At 41.0% G+C, this 16,816-nt stretch overlaps 3 protein-coding genes across 3 annotated transcripts; 1 reads left to right on the top strand and 2 right to left on the bottom strand.

The window, feature by feature from the left end:
• The first annotated feature begins 650 nt into the window (after positions 1–650).
• galnt5 (polypeptide N-acetylgalactosaminyltransferase 5) lies at positions 651–7,526 on the top strand. Its single transcript, XM_027291073.1, has 10 exons — positions 651–2,237; positions 2,332–2,498; positions 3,122–3,241; positions 4,217–4,352; positions 4,456–4,575; positions 4,660–4,777; positions 4,877–5,206; positions 5,514–5,594; positions 5,962–6,114; positions 6,384–7,526. The coding sequence occupies exons 1-10, from the start codon at positions 1,168–1,170 to the stop codon at positions 6,522–6,524; spliced, it is 2,436 nt and encodes an 811-aa protein (XP_027146874.1). The 5' UTR covers positions 651–1,167; the 3' UTR covers positions 6,525–7,526.
• On the bottom strand, positions 7,301–9,523 carry ermn (ermin). The gene is made up of 2 exons (XM_010732240.3): positions 8,707–9,523; positions 7,301–8,620 (listed from the first exon to the last, which is right to left on the bottom strand). The coding sequence occupies exons 1-2, from the start codon at positions 9,266–9,268 to the stop codon at positions 8,250–8,252; spliced, it is 933 nt and encodes a 310-aa protein (XP_010730542.2). The 5' UTR covers positions 9,269–9,523; the 3' UTR covers positions 7,301–8,249.
• A 1,261-nt stretch (positions 9,524–10,784) lies between these two features.
• On the bottom strand, positions 10,785–14,227 carry cytip (cytohesin 1 interacting protein). Its single transcript, XM_010732231.3, has 8 exons — positions 13,887–14,227; positions 13,518–13,567; positions 13,294–13,348; positions 13,041–13,143; positions 12,739–12,832; positions 12,561–12,627; positions 12,202–12,268; positions 10,785–11,981 (listed from the first exon to the last, which is right to left on the bottom strand). Exons 1-8 carry the CDS (start codon positions 14,052–14,054, stop codon positions 11,503–11,505), a joined length of 1,083 nt encoding a protein of 360 aa, XP_010730533.2. The 5' UTR covers positions 14,055–14,227; the 3' UTR covers positions 10,785–11,502.
• Positions 14,228–16,816: the final 2,589 nt, after the last annotated feature.

The following is a 16,816-nucleotide window of genomic DNA, read 5'->3' on the forward strand; positions in this document are numbered from 1 at the left end:
ATAGATAGATAGATAGATAGATAGATAGATAGATAGATAGATAGATAGATAGATAGATAGATAGAGAGATAGATAGATAGATATACTTTATTTATCCCAAGCTGGGAAATTATAGTGCAGCAGCAGCATTACACAAAGTGACAAGTGACAACAAAGAATAAAAATATACTATAAAGCAAAATATACATAATAAAATATCAAAAAAGCAATAGTAAATACGATAAAATAAAATAAAATATATTGTACAGAGGTATATACAGCAAGTTGGCATTGTTGATATGTACAAAGTAGGGAGAAATGTGAGGTGACTGTAGATTGTAGATTATGATATTAGCTTTTGTTTTTTGTAAAAAGGGTATATACAAGATCATTAACATTAAATAAATAAAGTGCAACAAATGCAAAAGTAAATGTCTGTGTATATGTCCGCAGGCAGGAATGATTTGTTGACCTGACTTGATTATAATGACAAAAAATTGGAGTACCTTTGTGGACCCACGCCTGGTTGAAGACCCCTGGTTTAGAGTCCAGTTGCCTCAGATTTAACCCTTGTTGAAGAAAGATGACCTGGGTGACTGAGAACCCTTTTAAAAATAAATAAATAAATGAATGAATAAGGCGCTTTTATTTTGGTGGTAAACCACGGAACTTCCGGCTAGCTTTCTGTTAGCTCCGCGTAGGCCGAGACTTTTCCTGTCAGTCTGTCCAATCAGATTCACTGACAGGCGGCTGCTACGTCCTCATACAACAAGAAAAAAAAAAGTGTGTGGGTCAAAAGTTGTGTGCGGCGTGGAGACTCAACGAAAGAGGAAGAAACTTTTCTTTTTTTTTGTTTGAGTTTGTGTCAGCGACGAAGGAGTTGGATGAGTTCAACGACGCGGGCAGGACTCGGTCTGGAGATGTCCGCGGCGACACGGCTCGGTAAAATAGCTTCACGTTGTAACCTTTGTGCGGCGCTATGGGTGTCAAACCCGGCTGTGTTTCCACCGACTACCGCCGCTGCTGCTCCGGGTAACACTTGTTAGCAATGCCACGCAGGCAGCTGACTTCTCCAAAGACGAGAAAACTTTGCCTGCAACTCAGGAGCGGCACACACAGTATGATACTCTAACGCTTTCTGTGACTTCCACTTATTTCTTGTTTAAATTTTTTTTTTAAAACCTGAGAATGATGAAGATTAGGAGATACTTGAGGGGGAGTGGGAGGGTACTCGCGTTTGTCTTCATCGCCTCTGTCATCTGGCTGCTGTTTGACATGGCTGCACTGCGTTTGTCCATAAACGACGTGAACAGCCAGCTGCTGAAGGAGAGAGTCATAAAGGAAAGGGAGATTTACAGACAGCAGTCCAGGGTGACCCAGCTGATGAAAAGGGGCTTTAAACACCCAGTCCAGAGGGTCGACCTTGCTGTTACATATGCTGGGAAAGGACCACTCAATGCAAGCATCAAACTAGCCCAAGTGTACAGACAGGGAGGCAAGAAACAGGAGGACATGAAGAGGAGCTCACTCCAGCACAGAGGAGATGATCTCCTCAAGACTGAGCAACCTAAACCAGGAGGAGCCGCTTTCCAAAAGGTCACGCCAAAGCAGGGCGATCCTGCCAAGAAAAAAGCAGTCGACTTGGATTTTAATGGGACAAAATTAGAGAAAAGTAAAGCGATAGACGGCTCCAGTAGAAAAGGGGAGATACCTGTAGCTGTGTCAAATATAACCCGAGTGGAAAACAAACATGCCACCGCACACGCACCAAAGAAGGGGGATGTTGTGCAAAATGTTCTGGGCAAAGGCGATCCAAAGATCAAGGATGAAGTTAAGAGCCAGGCTGGAACAAAAGAGGAGACGAACCCTGTTAAAACATCTAAACCTTCGATCATTGAGGCAGACAAAAATGTGGTGAGTAATAATAAAACGGTGGAGAAACGCGTTACTGCGACCACCAAGAGTGATCCGAATGCAGCGAAAGAAACTCCAAAACCTGCAATCAAGCTCCAGGCAGCAGAGCACTCCAAGGACAACAGCACCGCTGGCAGGAAACCAGGCGTCCACAAAGTGATTTCTCTGGACGTGACCGACACTCCCAGAGATGCCAACGCGGTGGGCCAGTTTGGTCAGGCGGCACTCGTCGCCAGCAGCGAAGATGCAGAGGTGAGGAAGAGGTGGGACGAAGGGCATTTTAACGTCTACCTGAGCGAGAAGATCCCAGTGGACCGTGCAATCCCAGACACCAGGCCCGAGATGTGAGTCTTCTTCTTCTTCTTCTTCTTGCACATTTCACCTCACAAGTCATCGCCAAACTGAATTGTCTTTGTCTGTGTGTTTTTCTTTTTCCAGGTGTGCGCAGAATCTGGTCCACGATGACTTGCCTTCCACCAGTGTGATTTTCTGTTTCGTGGATGAAGTGTGGTCCACGCTCCTCCGCTCTGTGCACAGCGTGCTCAACAGATCCCCCCCACACCTCCTCAAAGAGATCATACTGGTGGACGATTTCAGCACCAAAGGTAACGGTGTCACCTTTTTAACGGGTCTCCACGGGGTGACTTAAGTTGACAGCTGCAGGAAATAAAATGCTCGAGACCAACACTGGTACTAATCTGTTATTGTTAGAGATTATTACTTTTGGACAGTCATTGACCGACATGTTTATGACTTAAAACCCGTAGGCAAACTAATATACTGTACAGTTTCATTAATGATAATTTGACTATATTTTGATTTCTTGCTGCTGCATCTTCAAACACTCATGACGGTAAATCTTTTTCATGGAAATGTTGATACTTTTTTTCATTGTGTGACTTAAGACCCCTGTGTTTATTTTTCTATATGGCTGTTTAATTAGAGTCTAGTCTTTATTTAACACTACAGCCAAGGCAGAAGCTTGAATGAAAGACCAGCATTTGAATGTATGTATGTATTTATTTAATTATTACTTTAACGCACCGATATCTTACTCTGAGAACTCACACAGTGAGCAAAATGAAAACACAATTATAGTTTTTTTTTTAAATCTGTAGCATCAAAGTAAAAAGTCCTCAGCTACCCATTTTCAGTGCCGTAGGTCACATTTTCAATTTATATCCACTTTTGTCTGCTGTCGTAAACTCGTATCTAATATTTTTGTCAGACATTCTGAAGGAGCCGCTGGATAAGTACATGTCCAAGTTTCCCAAAGTGCGAATCATTCGTCTGAAGGAGCGAGAGGGCCTGATCAGAGCCAGGCTGGCTGGAGCTGCTGTAGCCAAAGGTAGCCACTGCTTTGATCATGAATGTCATAAATGTCTTTTTAATGGTTTGGTTTACACATATATATATGTGCAAAGGTGATGGAGGGGATATGTCCCACGTAAAAGAAACACGAAGGCAACAACAGAATTCACATGAATGTGTCAAACTTTGTCACTGGAAATGTTCCGCTGGAAAATAACAAGTGTGTCCTTGTCTTTCAGGATAGGTCGGTTAAAGGTTAATCATTCCTATTATTCAAACTGTAGCTACCTTTTATAATAGTTTTAACTCTCCTGTAACTTCGTGACATGGACAGAAGCACCGTTTTTTAAAAAGGCACACAGTTTTAAAGGGTGTTTATTTCAGCTTGCATATCATTTCACATGAGCTTATCGGATAAGAAGTATGTTTTAAAAAAAAAATAAAAATCAAACGTAAAATTGTTAATGTGCTTTTTTAATCATTAACACAAATGTAAGATAACTAAAACCAGGATTAGTTAGAGACTGTGGGCTTGGAGCTATGTAAAGAGAATATCCATTTGCTTTTTGCCTGGAGCAGTAGGCATTCAAACACATTCAAAGTCTTTGTGGTTTAGTGAATAACACAGATAGAGTATTATCTCTGGCAGAGTCATCTCTGAAACATCAGGCTGACACAGATTAATGCATTTTGAAAAATCCCAGACACAGTCTCTGTATCTGTGCAAATCCAAACCGCACCACTGCACACATTTTAGGAGACGTGTGCATGCAATAACATCAGTTGTGTCTCTGTAGCTTTGAAAAGTCACACAGTCGCCTTACACGTCATTGTACACAGTAGAAAGTCACTCAAGCCTGCACCTGCTCTCTTGTGTATTTACTACATACTGTTAGGCGTCTTATTCACACGATAAAACAAACACGTCTTACAAAGGCTGTAACTGTTAAAATGCAGATACGTTTGTCTATTTGTTTAACTGCAACAGGATGTTTGCTTTACTCTAACATAGGTGAGGTTCTTACCTTCCTCGACTCCCACGTGGAATGCAACGTGGGATGGCTTGAGCCACTGTTGGAAAGAATCTATCAGGATCGCAAGAAGGTGCCATGTCCAGTTATTGAAGTTATCAGTGATAAGGACATGAGGTGGGTCAACGCCAACAGACACGGCGTATATGTGATGTGATCGTGTTTTCTACAGGAATGTTAGACGCATGATGGAACATCGTTTTGATGTCTTTCTCCGCAGTTATATGCTGGTTGACAACTTCCAAAGAGGTATTTTCAAATGGCCTTTGGTGTTCGGCTGGAGCGCATTACCAGACGAGTACATTAAGAAGCATAACATGACCATCTCAGATCCAATCAGGTACCTAAACAGCCAGTACTCATCCTTATATTCATCATATTATTCCTGCTGCATGTTTATTCATTTATTTATGTGACCTTACAGATGTCCAGTTATGGCCGGAGGCCTTTTTTCAATAGACAAAAAATACTTCTATGAGCTCGGTGCCTATGATCCTGGTCTCGACGTGTGGGGTGGGGAGAACATGGAGATTTCATTTAAGGTATATGACTTGTCTAACTTAAACATGAACATTGGCTGAAGGTGTTTGAACTCCCTAGAACTTCCCCTCACGTGACTCTTTTATTTGCCGTTTGAACAGATTTGGATGTGCGGAGGTGAAATCGAGATCATCCCCTGCTCGCGAGTGGGACACATCTTCCGAGGACAGAATCCTTACAAATTCCCCAAAGACAGGCAGAAGACAGTGGAGCGCAACCTGGCGAGGGTGGCGGAAGTCTGGCTGGATGAGTACAAGGACCTTTTCTACGGTCACGGGTACCACCACCTGCTGGATAAGAAGGTCACTGACATCGGCAACCTCACCGAGCAGATTGAGCTGAGGAAGAAGCTCAAATGCAAGAGCTTCAAGTGGTACCTGGAGAACGTGTATCCAGATATGAACGCTCCTCTCGTCAAAGCTGAGGGCCTGGTATGTAGACGAAGAAACTTTGTTTACAATTCCCGAAAATAAAAATGAAAGCCTGTTATTCTAACCCTCCATGAAGCTATTGTTATCTCAGCCGAGAAGCCCTGAACAAAACAAATCCAGACAGACTATGATTGTGCTCATTTGGAACAAAGAGCAGCTGTCCATTAAAGTCTGTGACAGCTTTCTGTCAGGATTCATTGAAGCAAACGAGAACAGCAACAAGGCCTGTTAAATAAGTAAACAAATGTTTGCAATGCTGTTGTTTCACTTATGTAAAAGTTTGATCTTTTTTTTTTTCCCCTTGTAGATCTTTAATCGTGGCGTGAGAAAATGCCTCACTCTGCAAAAAGACCGTCTGCTGTTTGAGACGTGTGATCTCAGCAAACAGGTAGGTGTCTTTATTTTATTTAACAGATTATCTGGCTGCAAAAATAGAAAATAGAAAATGTGTTTGATTTTTGATTCTTACGGAGAAAGATATACACACATTGTGCAATTCTGGCCTCTTGTCCATGGTAATTGTTGGGGGGCGGAGGGGGGCGTAACAAAAATATTCAAGAGTAGACCAAGAACAGAAATTCAGTCAGGACACAAGCCACGATAAACAAGGGTGTAGTCCAAGATGAGACCAAGACTTTCCTAAATTTGGTCTTTTTTGGATTCAGAGCAGCCCCAGTTAGCCATCCCTCAAAATCTTTCAGTTTTCATGACGCATAATTACATCCTTCCTACTCTTCTCTCTCTCTTTATCTCAGAGTCAGCACTTTAATTACACCTGGATGAGGCACGTTCGCCAGCAGGACATATGCTTCGCTCCCCAAGGAAAAGGCAACGGCTTTGCTTTACAGTTGTGTGACAACACCAAGGCTGAACTCCGCTGGTTCCACAAATCATCCAACTCAGCTCTGGTAGGTTAGCTTTGGGTGTGCCTTCTGTCTTTTTGTTTTTCTTTCCTCTCTCAACTCTGTTATTTTCGTCTCTGTAAGATATATTTCAATCAACAGGACCAGCCTACGTCTAATTCACCAGAAGTGAAAAATGTTCTTTTGAAAATGAGTGTTTACAGTTCGTTAATTATGTTTCCTGTTTTGTTTTGTTTTGTTTTGTTTTGTTTTGTTTTGTTTTGTTTTGTTTTGTTTTGTTTTGTTTTGTTTTGTTTTGTTTTGTTTTGTTTTAGGCGGAGCACCTCATAGCGGAGTATGTGTCCCACCACATGTGCCTGGAGGCGGGGGCCCAGGGCGACACTCTTCGCATCGGTCCATGTGAACCCAGCAATGCCTTCCAAAAGTGGCAATTCACACACTACCACGCTCAGTGACGAGACTTGAAACGAGTGTCAAAACATGCACTATGGAGACCGTCAGTGGCCTCACACTTACAGTACGGTCTGTGGACCAGACTCAGCATACGACTCTCCAAAGGAGGTGGGAAGCACTTCGGTGGCAGTAATGTGTGCGGTGTAAAGCAAACGGTGTGGGAATGTGCAATGTTTCTAATGTCCTGTTTTTGTATTATATCAGCACGGACTGATATTGAGTTTAAAGCCTAGTGCCAGAAGAACGAGTGAATCTTCTCTTTTTATGAAGATCTGGAGTTTGCTAAGTTTAAGAAAAAGATTTCCTACAGCGGTGTATGTGGGGATGAAGACTAAAGGGCTTCAGGTGAATGTCTATGGAAGAACATTCCATCTAATAAGTTCTCGATCTCAACATATTTCACTGCCAAAGATAAACAGTGCCTCACAGATTTGAGATGTTTTTGTGTTTTTCTTTGCTCTGCTGGGACTGGATAATAAGTTTAATTGCATGTAATGAAGAATTTATTCATTTGTATTAAATTTTTTTTGGTGAGACATCTTTTCTAGATGTCATATACACTTGGGTGCTGCTTTTCTGGTTTTAGATGATGCAATGTATGGGTGTAGGTTTTGTTGTGAAAACTTTTTTTTTTTTGTATGAATTTCTTCTTGTCACTAGAGGGAAGTGTTGGTTCAAAAAATCCAATAAACCTGTGCTGTGATTTCATGATTGTGACAAACCACATAAGTGCTTTTTTAAATGATTATTTCTTGAAGTAAAAATAGAACGATAAAAGTTTTAGAGCATGTACCACTTTTATTTGTTTCTTATCCACTAGCCATTAGGACAAGCAGGTATGTATGTTTAGTAAATCACTCAAATACTGAAGCTCTAAATCCAAACAACATCTCACTTATTATAGGTAGCAGGATTATAAAGCCCTGAGCTTCTTATGTATTTAAGCTGTTGTTTAAGTACCTGCCTTACATAACAAGATATTTTCGCTGTAAAACCACCAAATATATATAAAAAAAAGTGTCTCTTAGATATGAAATGGTTGTTAGGCATTGCACTACACAACAGATCTTATGTGTAAGATTTGTGTCACCCAGAGTGTTACGTCAGATTCACTACTCACAAAAAGTTTATGGAAAATGTAAAAAGTTCATGCTACAGTGATATTATATCATGAATACCACAACAAAAACTGTCAATATCTCAGTAACGTGTCCAGAGTCCTTGAGCATCAGCTTGACAACGACGTCTCGTGCTGTTCACAAGTCGACTTATTGCAACCTGCTGATGACACTTCCCATCTGAAGCCTCGCACTGGCCAAGTACTGTTGATCGATTGTTAGGTGTCGTCTTGGTCTCATGATGAAGAGGACTGTTTTAAATACAAATTGTCACTGAGGATGGAGGATGCTTAGACACTTGTCATTTTTGTGGTTAATCAGAACAGCAGATTATGCAGTAAGAACTGAAACATCGAACACTTGCACATGTTCATTCAAAAGTTTAGAAAAACTCAAATTAAGTTCACCTGTAAAGGTTTTACTGCATTTTATATGCACTTAAATTAATCCAAAAGCTGAATATCCCCAACCTTTTGTGAGTAGTGTATTTTCTATCTACAGAACATTAATATGTAAACCATATGGCAGAGATATACAGTGTCCTTCAATGCTCTTTTTTTCATGTTATGGATCATGTCCAACACTATTTATTTCCCTGAAACAATCTTCTTACAATTTCATCATCATGTACTCAAACTCCTCGATCTTCTGCCGGGTGTTGCCTTTGCGGATCTTGCGGTAGGACACGGTGCTGTATTTGGCGGATGAGAGGTGGTTGAAGGATTTCTGGTGGCTGGAATTCTTTGACATGTCCAGAGTGGAGTAGCCTGGACTGGGGTCTTGATGAAACTCCTCATTGGTGTCGTGGTCCTGCTTTGGCTCTTGGTCCATCTGAAGCTGCCTGTCACCTGATATCTGGAGTTCAGCACTGGACGTCTGCTCTGGGACTTCTTCCTCCCCAGTCAGCCTTGCATAACTCTTCTCAACAAAAGGTTTAAGACTTGGTGATTCGGTCACTTCTTCCACTACTGGTAGAGTCACTAAAAAGAAAAGACGATAAAGTCTATTGTGCATTTTGTAAACATAAGCCTTCTTCTCAAACACAATAGTATTAAATTCCTCTTACCTTTTCTTGGTGATGCAGTTTGCTCAGGCTGTGTTTGCATGTCTGCACGTCTGCAGTTAAGCTGCAAAGATTCTTCACAGGTGCTCACAGCCTTCTCTGGAGTTAGACTAGACTGTGCTCCTGGATCTGCAACATTTGACTGATCCATAGGTTCAGTTTTTAGTGGCTGGCGATCTTGCCGTTCCTCTCCTCGAGTCACTTCCCTCTCCATCGCTGAATATTCTTTGCCAGTAATGAATTCTTCTCCTCGATCGTCCTTCCTCTCTGGGATAGGTTCATCTGATGTCACACTGTTGACCAGACGCTTGCTCACACTGGCACCAAAATCACAGGATGCGTTTGCTTTTATGTCCTGATGGGCTTGGTCCTCATCACTGTAGAACACAGAGTCATCACCCTCCTCCATAAACCACACATCTCTTTCTTCAGGTTCCTCCATGGCGGTCTGGAGGGCTTCAAGAGTGACCCCACCAATGATCTCCAGTACCTGGGATGCCAGTGCATCTTCTTCTATTTTGAATTGTGGAGCCTTTGAAGGCATTGTGCTCGTCTCGACCTCCATCTGTCTCTTTTTCTTCCCCTTTGATATGTGAAAATAGCTGAGCTCCAATGCCTTAGTTGTCTTTTTGCAGATTTTTTGTTGAATCAAGCAACTTCAGACTTTGCATTGTCACCACGTCCGCTCCAGCATCCAAGTATGTGAACAGAATAGTTGTTCTTATCCTACATTGTCAGACAGTGAAGAAAGAATCCATCCTGCATTTCAGTACGCAGTGCAAGATCAAGCTCTCTAGCGTGCTCTGTAGTACCATGTAATTCTGTGTACGCGTCGAATCACAGAAGAACAACGGTTTTGTTGTGGCCCCAACAAAGACTCTTTGTGACTCTGGCATCTGCACATGAAGTGATTGTACTCATTCTTTATTAATCTCTGCTGGATGACCACCTTCATTCTGTAGGATTCTGAATCTGGATTAACATTCTCCTACAGGTTTTTCTTCCCTGCCCGAAGCGACAATGCTTTTGCACATGTGCTGAAGCTAAGCCATGTTATTCTTTAAGTGTATATAAAGACCTTTACATCTTAAGTAAGGGAGCTAAAATGCTGATATAACATTTAGGAAACTTACAGTATGTTCAACACACAATGGCACGCACTGATGGAAAGTGCATTTACAGTTCCACAAAGATGCATATCTCCTCTTAGCTGCTAAAAGAGGTAAAACTTCACAGCAGAAAAAGGTCAAAAAGATGAGAACAGATTTGTGGCACAGAACTTTTTCCCCTTTCTCCTATGAGTCATCTCCTGACTTGATTTGTCTTTTGATCCTTTGCTTCACTAAAATATCATGTATAAAGTAGTTCAGATGAGCTCCACCTCAACCAGTTTCAACAGTGAAATGCTGCTCACACATTCATGCATCAGTCAAATGTGACATTTCCAGCAGAACTACTACTTTTACTTTAGCACATTTCCCTGATAATGCTTCTGTTCTTTTTGAACTTGAGTAAAATTTGAATCCAGAACTTTCCTCATTTTTACAATGTTGTTTTAGCACTTCTAATTAATAAAAAGATGTAGATACTTCTTCTATCACTGCCTGCATGTAATACATCTCATTTATGACCCCATTGAACCATTTCATTTTATGCTTCATAACACGCTGTTTTATGACTTCCCTTTTGGTTTTGCTACATCCTAAAGTGTGTCATATTTTTTTGTGAATAGTAACCAAGTCCAGGAAAGCACAGTTTAATTCATCATGATGTGATAATGACCCGCTGTAGCAGTCTCTCTGTCTCAGTGCAGCAGCAGCAGGAAACCAAAGAAATGAGACTTATTACAGGAAATGTGTGGGCTTTCTATTCTCACTCACTTCATCGCTTCATTTTTTTTTTGCTAAAAATTGTGCATGCTGCAGAATAATATATAGTTCTGTTTATGAGTAAATTATGTGTCATAGCTATGACCTCAGTGTAACTTTAAGTCATACTTTCCTGTTGAAATTTTATGTTTAGAATAGAGTGTGTGAGCATCATTATGTGTTATCTGAAGGAAAACACTGGCGGGGTAGTAAGATTCACATGTTTATTATTTTCTAAGGTCTTTTACATACATATAATCTTGATTTGATACCAAAACATGACGTGTGACGTGAAATATACAAATTTCAGTAAATTCAGACTTAACAGAAAAAAGAAGGAGAAAAAACGTTTCAGTACTTCTAAACAAACACTGAAAGTAAGTAGTATACTGCCTGAAAATTACTTTGGAAATGAAAACAGTTAAGTAGTACGTCTTTGTACCCACATCCTGTTTTTAGCTGAGCAGCCATATATACAGAGTAGAGCTTTGGTTTTGGTTTTCATCACCTGAAGTACTGTTTAACTGTTTGTCTAACTTTAAAAATGAATGCTTCTCATGTGTTTTAGGTCACAAAAGTCTCATTTTAAAAATGCAATGTGCTACATGTATACAGCTACCGCAGTACAGACTGATGTGGTTAATGCTGATCACACCCAAACATTACTATCTTGTACGTACATCCATTCAACACTTGTTCAGAGGAAGAATATTTTACATTGTCATAATGCTTTTGCACCACCACAAGCCAAACAAGGCTCAGGATCCTCCTGGGTAAACTTTGACATTGACAAATGCCAAGTGCCACAATGTCTGTGTCCCTGTGGAAGGGTTAACCCAACTTTTTAAGTGTGGGGAAACACTTCATTAAAGTGTCTATTTATTTTTACAACTTGCTTGTTAACCCTTAGTATCACACAATGGAGAGGACATCACTGAGTGTTTGTCCCCACCTCCTCCTCTTCAACTGATCGCTGGAGTCCAGGAATTAACTTAAAGATGTGTTTGCGAACACTGGCTCTCCTGCCTTTCCGGGGTAAGGTACCAAACAAGGAGGAGATCTTTGTTTCGTCCCAGGAAGGTGAGAGGGAGCTGCTGCTGCCAGCCAAACTGGAGCTGCTAGATCGACCAAGGGATTGGTGATGATGGCTGCTGTTCGAGGAAAACCTGCTTGAGCTGTCCTGTGCATGAAAATCTCTGGAGAAGAAGCAGCTATCATCTGTGGTGCTGGCTGCACTTAAGGGACTGGGAGAGTTCAGATCCCCAAACACACTGGTCTGGTCGCTGTCATCAGTCATCACACTCCTGTAGCTACTGTCACTAGAAAAACGGCGTCCAAAGCGGCCTGCGGGGGAGTTCAGAATCGCTGAACAGTCCATTGAGAGGTGGAGGCTGCTGTTGTTCATGTTACCTGAAAACATAACAAAATCACCGTTAGTAAAAGTTTCAGCTGACGAGAAGTTCGCAACAGGAAGTTCGTCAGCAACTATGTTAATTTCTCTGGGGAACTCCTTTTTTCTAATTTGTCTGGAGTTCGCACTTCATTTCACATCATATAGCGTGTCTTCAGAAAGAGGACAGTGTCTGAGAAAGGAAGTGCTGTGGTTTAACAGCCGAGCAAACCCTCTCACCTCGCATTAGACGTTTTTCTTCTACTGTAAGTGCTTGCAGCTCCACCAATTTCTCACGAAGTGATTGCTGTATGGGCAAAAACAAACACATTTGGTTACTGTCAGTCAAACTATTTCAGCCTATGCATTCAGAACATTTGCATAGGAATACAACATCTCAGTTTGAAAGCATGCAATGCTTCTTCAGTTAGTGAAGTGTTAGGCTGTTTCATTCATTGGTTTAGCAAATAGGTCAACCTGTAAATAAGTTTTTTTTTTTTTATTCTAACCAGCTGGGTTTGTGTGGTTTAGTGGCTGTTGTTTGTAGAGCACGTAGTACACGTTAACAACAAAACAGGGTTAGGGTTAAAGAGACACACCTTCAGCAGGTTCATCCTCTTTTCAAGCTCTATCTGCTTCACCACATTTCCACATACAGTTTCCATCCTGCAAACACATAATAACACATAATTATATACACTTTCACTTAAAAAAAAAAACACGGCTATGAGAGCATTTTGGTGCAGATGTACCATCATAGTCCAGGAAATCACTCACTTTAAATTGTTGGTTGATTCTCTTATCAGATTAAGTATCTGCTGATGAGACGATCCTTCAATGCTGACCCCGTTGATAGTGACGATAATATCTCCTGCAATGAGGATGCAAAAAAAAAGGAACTCGTCAATTACGAGAAATCAACATGGCTTTACATTGTGTTTGTGCATCAGTGTGTGCATGTGGGTGGTATGTAACGTGTGATAAAGATCTGTCAGTCAGAAAGGGGATATGAGGTCTGATGATTTCGCACGAATATGAAATCATGTGCAGGGTCTGTACAGAGGATGTGGGTGCCTCACCTGCAGTCAAACCAGCATTTTCAGCAGCGCTGTCCTGCTGCACCTTACGCACAAACGTGCACATCTCCACTGCAGAGCTGTCCTTCAGCTGCAGGCCATAGGTCTGCAACAAGAGACAATTTTTGTCACGAATGCTGCCAAGACAATACTTTTCCACAAGCATGAAGTGGGCATAAAAATGACTCTAGAATTAGAGATCTAAAAGCATGACAGTATGTAAATCTAAGTGATTATAAAATGTGGTAACGCTTACCTGAATTTCAAAACCAAATGTTTCATTGTCTTGCTTTTCCAGTACAATTGTGATCCTGTGCAGAAGAGAACATGAATATTTTAGGGACTTCTTTGTGTATTTAATTCCCTCTTCATATAAAATACATGCAAAAACAATAAAAAAAAAAACAATGTATAGTATTTTGCATGAATGTGAATCCTTCTACTGAATGATCAATTGCACATCAGATTGGATATATTTACCTTTGTGGGTCAGAGTAATCAACCAGAGAGTTGGAGTGGTTTAGTTTAGGCTGCAAAAGGAGAAATGCAGAGTTCCTCTTTAAAACAATATAATGGATTTAAGTTTTTAAACCTATCAGGAAAGTATGTCAGAACATGTTGACCCTGTGGTGTTACATAACTCAAAAGATTAAAATTGTTAAAAGGCTTTTGTTGCAGAGAGCTGCTGTAAATGTTTGTTACACAGTTGGTGGTAAATCAGTAAACTGCTTCTCAGTATAAAACTATACAAGAAAAATACAGCTCTAATAATTTTACGTCAGTGTTTTATGATATTTCATTTAAGTTGCAGAAGTGTGCATATGTGTGTGTGTGTATTTATTGTCTCACCTTGCGCACTCTGGGCAGAGACTCTGTGCTCTGCCGGTGTCGATCATTGTTTCCCCTCAGTGAACGCCGGTACCACAGGGAACATTTCTTCCTCAGAGTATTATCCACAATGTAATTCTCTTTGCTTCCCTGGCGCTGAAGTGCATTGGAGTTCATGGTGGACTGCATGGTAGAGTAGTCCTCAAAGCACCATCATGTCTTGCTGCAGCAGCTCTTCAGCAGTTGTGTGGCCCTGCCCTGCTTTGCAGCCAAAAACAAAATGTGTCAAAGCGGAAATCCTCGTCATGTGACAGCTGTGGTGGGCCTGCAGATCACAGGTTCGCATACTTAATTTCCTGTTCACCTCTCTTAACTTTTCTTTTCTTCAGAAGGGTTGGTCTGCTGCTTTAAGAAGAAAAGGAAGGTTTAAACTTTTCTTAATATTCCCCTTCAAACAGTCCCTTTCCCTTTTTTGCAGTCTTAGCAATTCGATTTATGGTCTGTCAGAAATCAGCAATGCATGAGAAACTGCCACCTCATGCCTACACCAGCACCTGCTACCAGCCTCTCTCACTCTCAGTTTCTCAATGGACTAAGCTTCAGTCTGAGCCTGAGTCCTGTGTTCTGCCAAGCAGGGAGACTTGTCTTATGAGGACAGACAAAAGGCTGATTTTGCTTGGGGCCGACTGGTGTCACGCTCCCCAAACAGACAGCATGGGTCATTGGGCAGAAAGCATCAGACATGGTTCGGTTCAAAAGGGAAATCACCCACACAGACTGGCAGTCAGAGAGACAATAGCTGATGGGTTAAAGAAAACTAAACCACAGTGCACCACCACACCCATGCCTTCAAAGAGTACAATGTTTGCTCTGCCGGAAAAGAATATCATCTTTCCCCATCACACAAAAGCTGAATATCTCTGGTGACCAGAGAAAATGGCCGTTTCACTTTCAGCCTCATTACTGTATATGTATATATATATATAACACAGTCGAAATACTCCTTAACTAACAGATTGCCTCACAGCAATCCCCCCTCTGCCCCACTGACCCACAGCAAGGCCGTTGGCCAACCGACCACGGGGCTGTCTGGAACACAGATATACAGTTTGACCCGTAAGCTGCAAATTCTCATCCACATTTTCACCACGACGAGTACAGAAAAGTATACGTTTATTCCTCCTCATTCATAGCATGTGCCCTCCTGCTCTTATTTTATGCGAAGAAGACAACAGAAAAGCTCCCAGTAGTCTTTGTTAATCAAATCGAAGGGTTATTTCTCTTTCAGTTTTCAATATAGTGTTCTGTTTCAATGTGCACACAGTATGGGCATGTGAGTGTTGTTTAGGACAAACTTTCAGACAGACTTGAAAAAATGTGAATCTATCTTTTTCTGTAGTTAAAATACCTAAAAATAAAAATGTCACATTTTTGGCATCTGTATGTGTCTCACTGTTATGTGTCCACAAACCTCCTGTAAGTGACACCGTGTGACCTTTCCTGAGGTGACAGGCAGACAGCACAGCAATTCTTTTCTTTTTTATAGCAACTCAGAGCCCAATCTTACAGCAATGACTCATCTGCAAAGTGCTGATGGCCTCGGTGTTACAGCTTTATTTCCTCTAACCAACGGACACATCCACATCATAAACACCGCGCACAAATCGAGCGGTAAGACAGAAAGCAGAGATGACTCATGTCAGTTAAGGTAAGTGTGCGACGAGGATGATGAAAATGACCTGTTTCAGATAAGTTGCTGAGGGAAACTCTGTCCTACGTGCAGTAACAGTATCTGCACTTATCAGTGCTTTCAGAATCACACTTGCCATGTAAGACATTTCACATTGAAAAAAAAAAAAATCACACAACCTATCAAGAAAAAAAGACAATTCACTCCATGGAAAACAGTTTATTGACCCACTGATATCACTTATTTCTATACAGAATAAATAGTGCAAGAGAAAAGATCTGAGCAACGACACAAAACACAAAAATCCAAAATATTATTATTTTATATCCTCATTTTATGAAAGCGGCATCACTTGTCTTTATAATTAGCAATTTCATTTACAATATATAAAAAAAGACACCAGTCAGAAATTGCACATGGTGATCACTCCTCTTTGGAATGACTGATAAGTGTTTCACATGCTTAGCTATCAGTTCGCTGCCTTTTTTAAATTATTTAAGATTTTTTTGGGGCCTTTTTAAGCTTTATTTCTAATAGAGAAAGCTAAAGAGTGACAGGAATGCGGGGAGAGAGAAAGACGAGGAATGACATGCGGGAAAGAGCCACAGGTCGGCTTCGAACCAACTCAGCTAAATGCTGCCCCGAGTGTCATCTCACTCTTGGAGAAGCAGATATGACACAACAGACAAAATAAAAGCCTGGTTCAGCATAGATCCAACAACAGATCAAAAAAACACAAATAGTATTTTTCAATGGACACAGGCAGAGACAGACACCTTAATAATGTATGTTCAATATTTCCTATCTGTAATCTGTACAAAGTCGAATAATTCAGTGATTAAAGTCAACTAATCATTTCACAGAAAGAAAGAAAATAAAGAGTGATATCTGCCGAGAGAGTAACAAGCTACTGTACACGGCTTATTTTCAAGAGGCAACACAGCTGATGCAACATTTCATCTGGTAATCATGACACCTTCATAACAGCAGAATACTTATCGACACTGATGCTAAGCAGCTACATGGACTACAAAAACGTGAGCATTAACCGAGGATGTCGAGCCGGACGTTCATTTTGAAAGCCATGATGGATGGGAGACATGGAAAGGTTTTCTTCTCCACAGCACCAGTTTCACAAACACTACAACAATTAATCAGATTCACATCTTTAAAAATCACTTCATAGGTTCACAGGATCACTTCATACGATATGAAACACACACAGTCATGAGCATACAAACACACGTATGGGTGCATACAA

Source organism: Larimichthys crocea, chromosome XVIII (genome assembly GCF_000972845.2).
Source record: "Larimichthys crocea isolate SSNF chromosome XVIII, L_crocea_2.0, whole genome shotgun sequence".
NCBI lineage: Eukaryota > Metazoa > Chordata > Actinopteri > Sciaenidae > Larimichthys > Larimichthys crocea.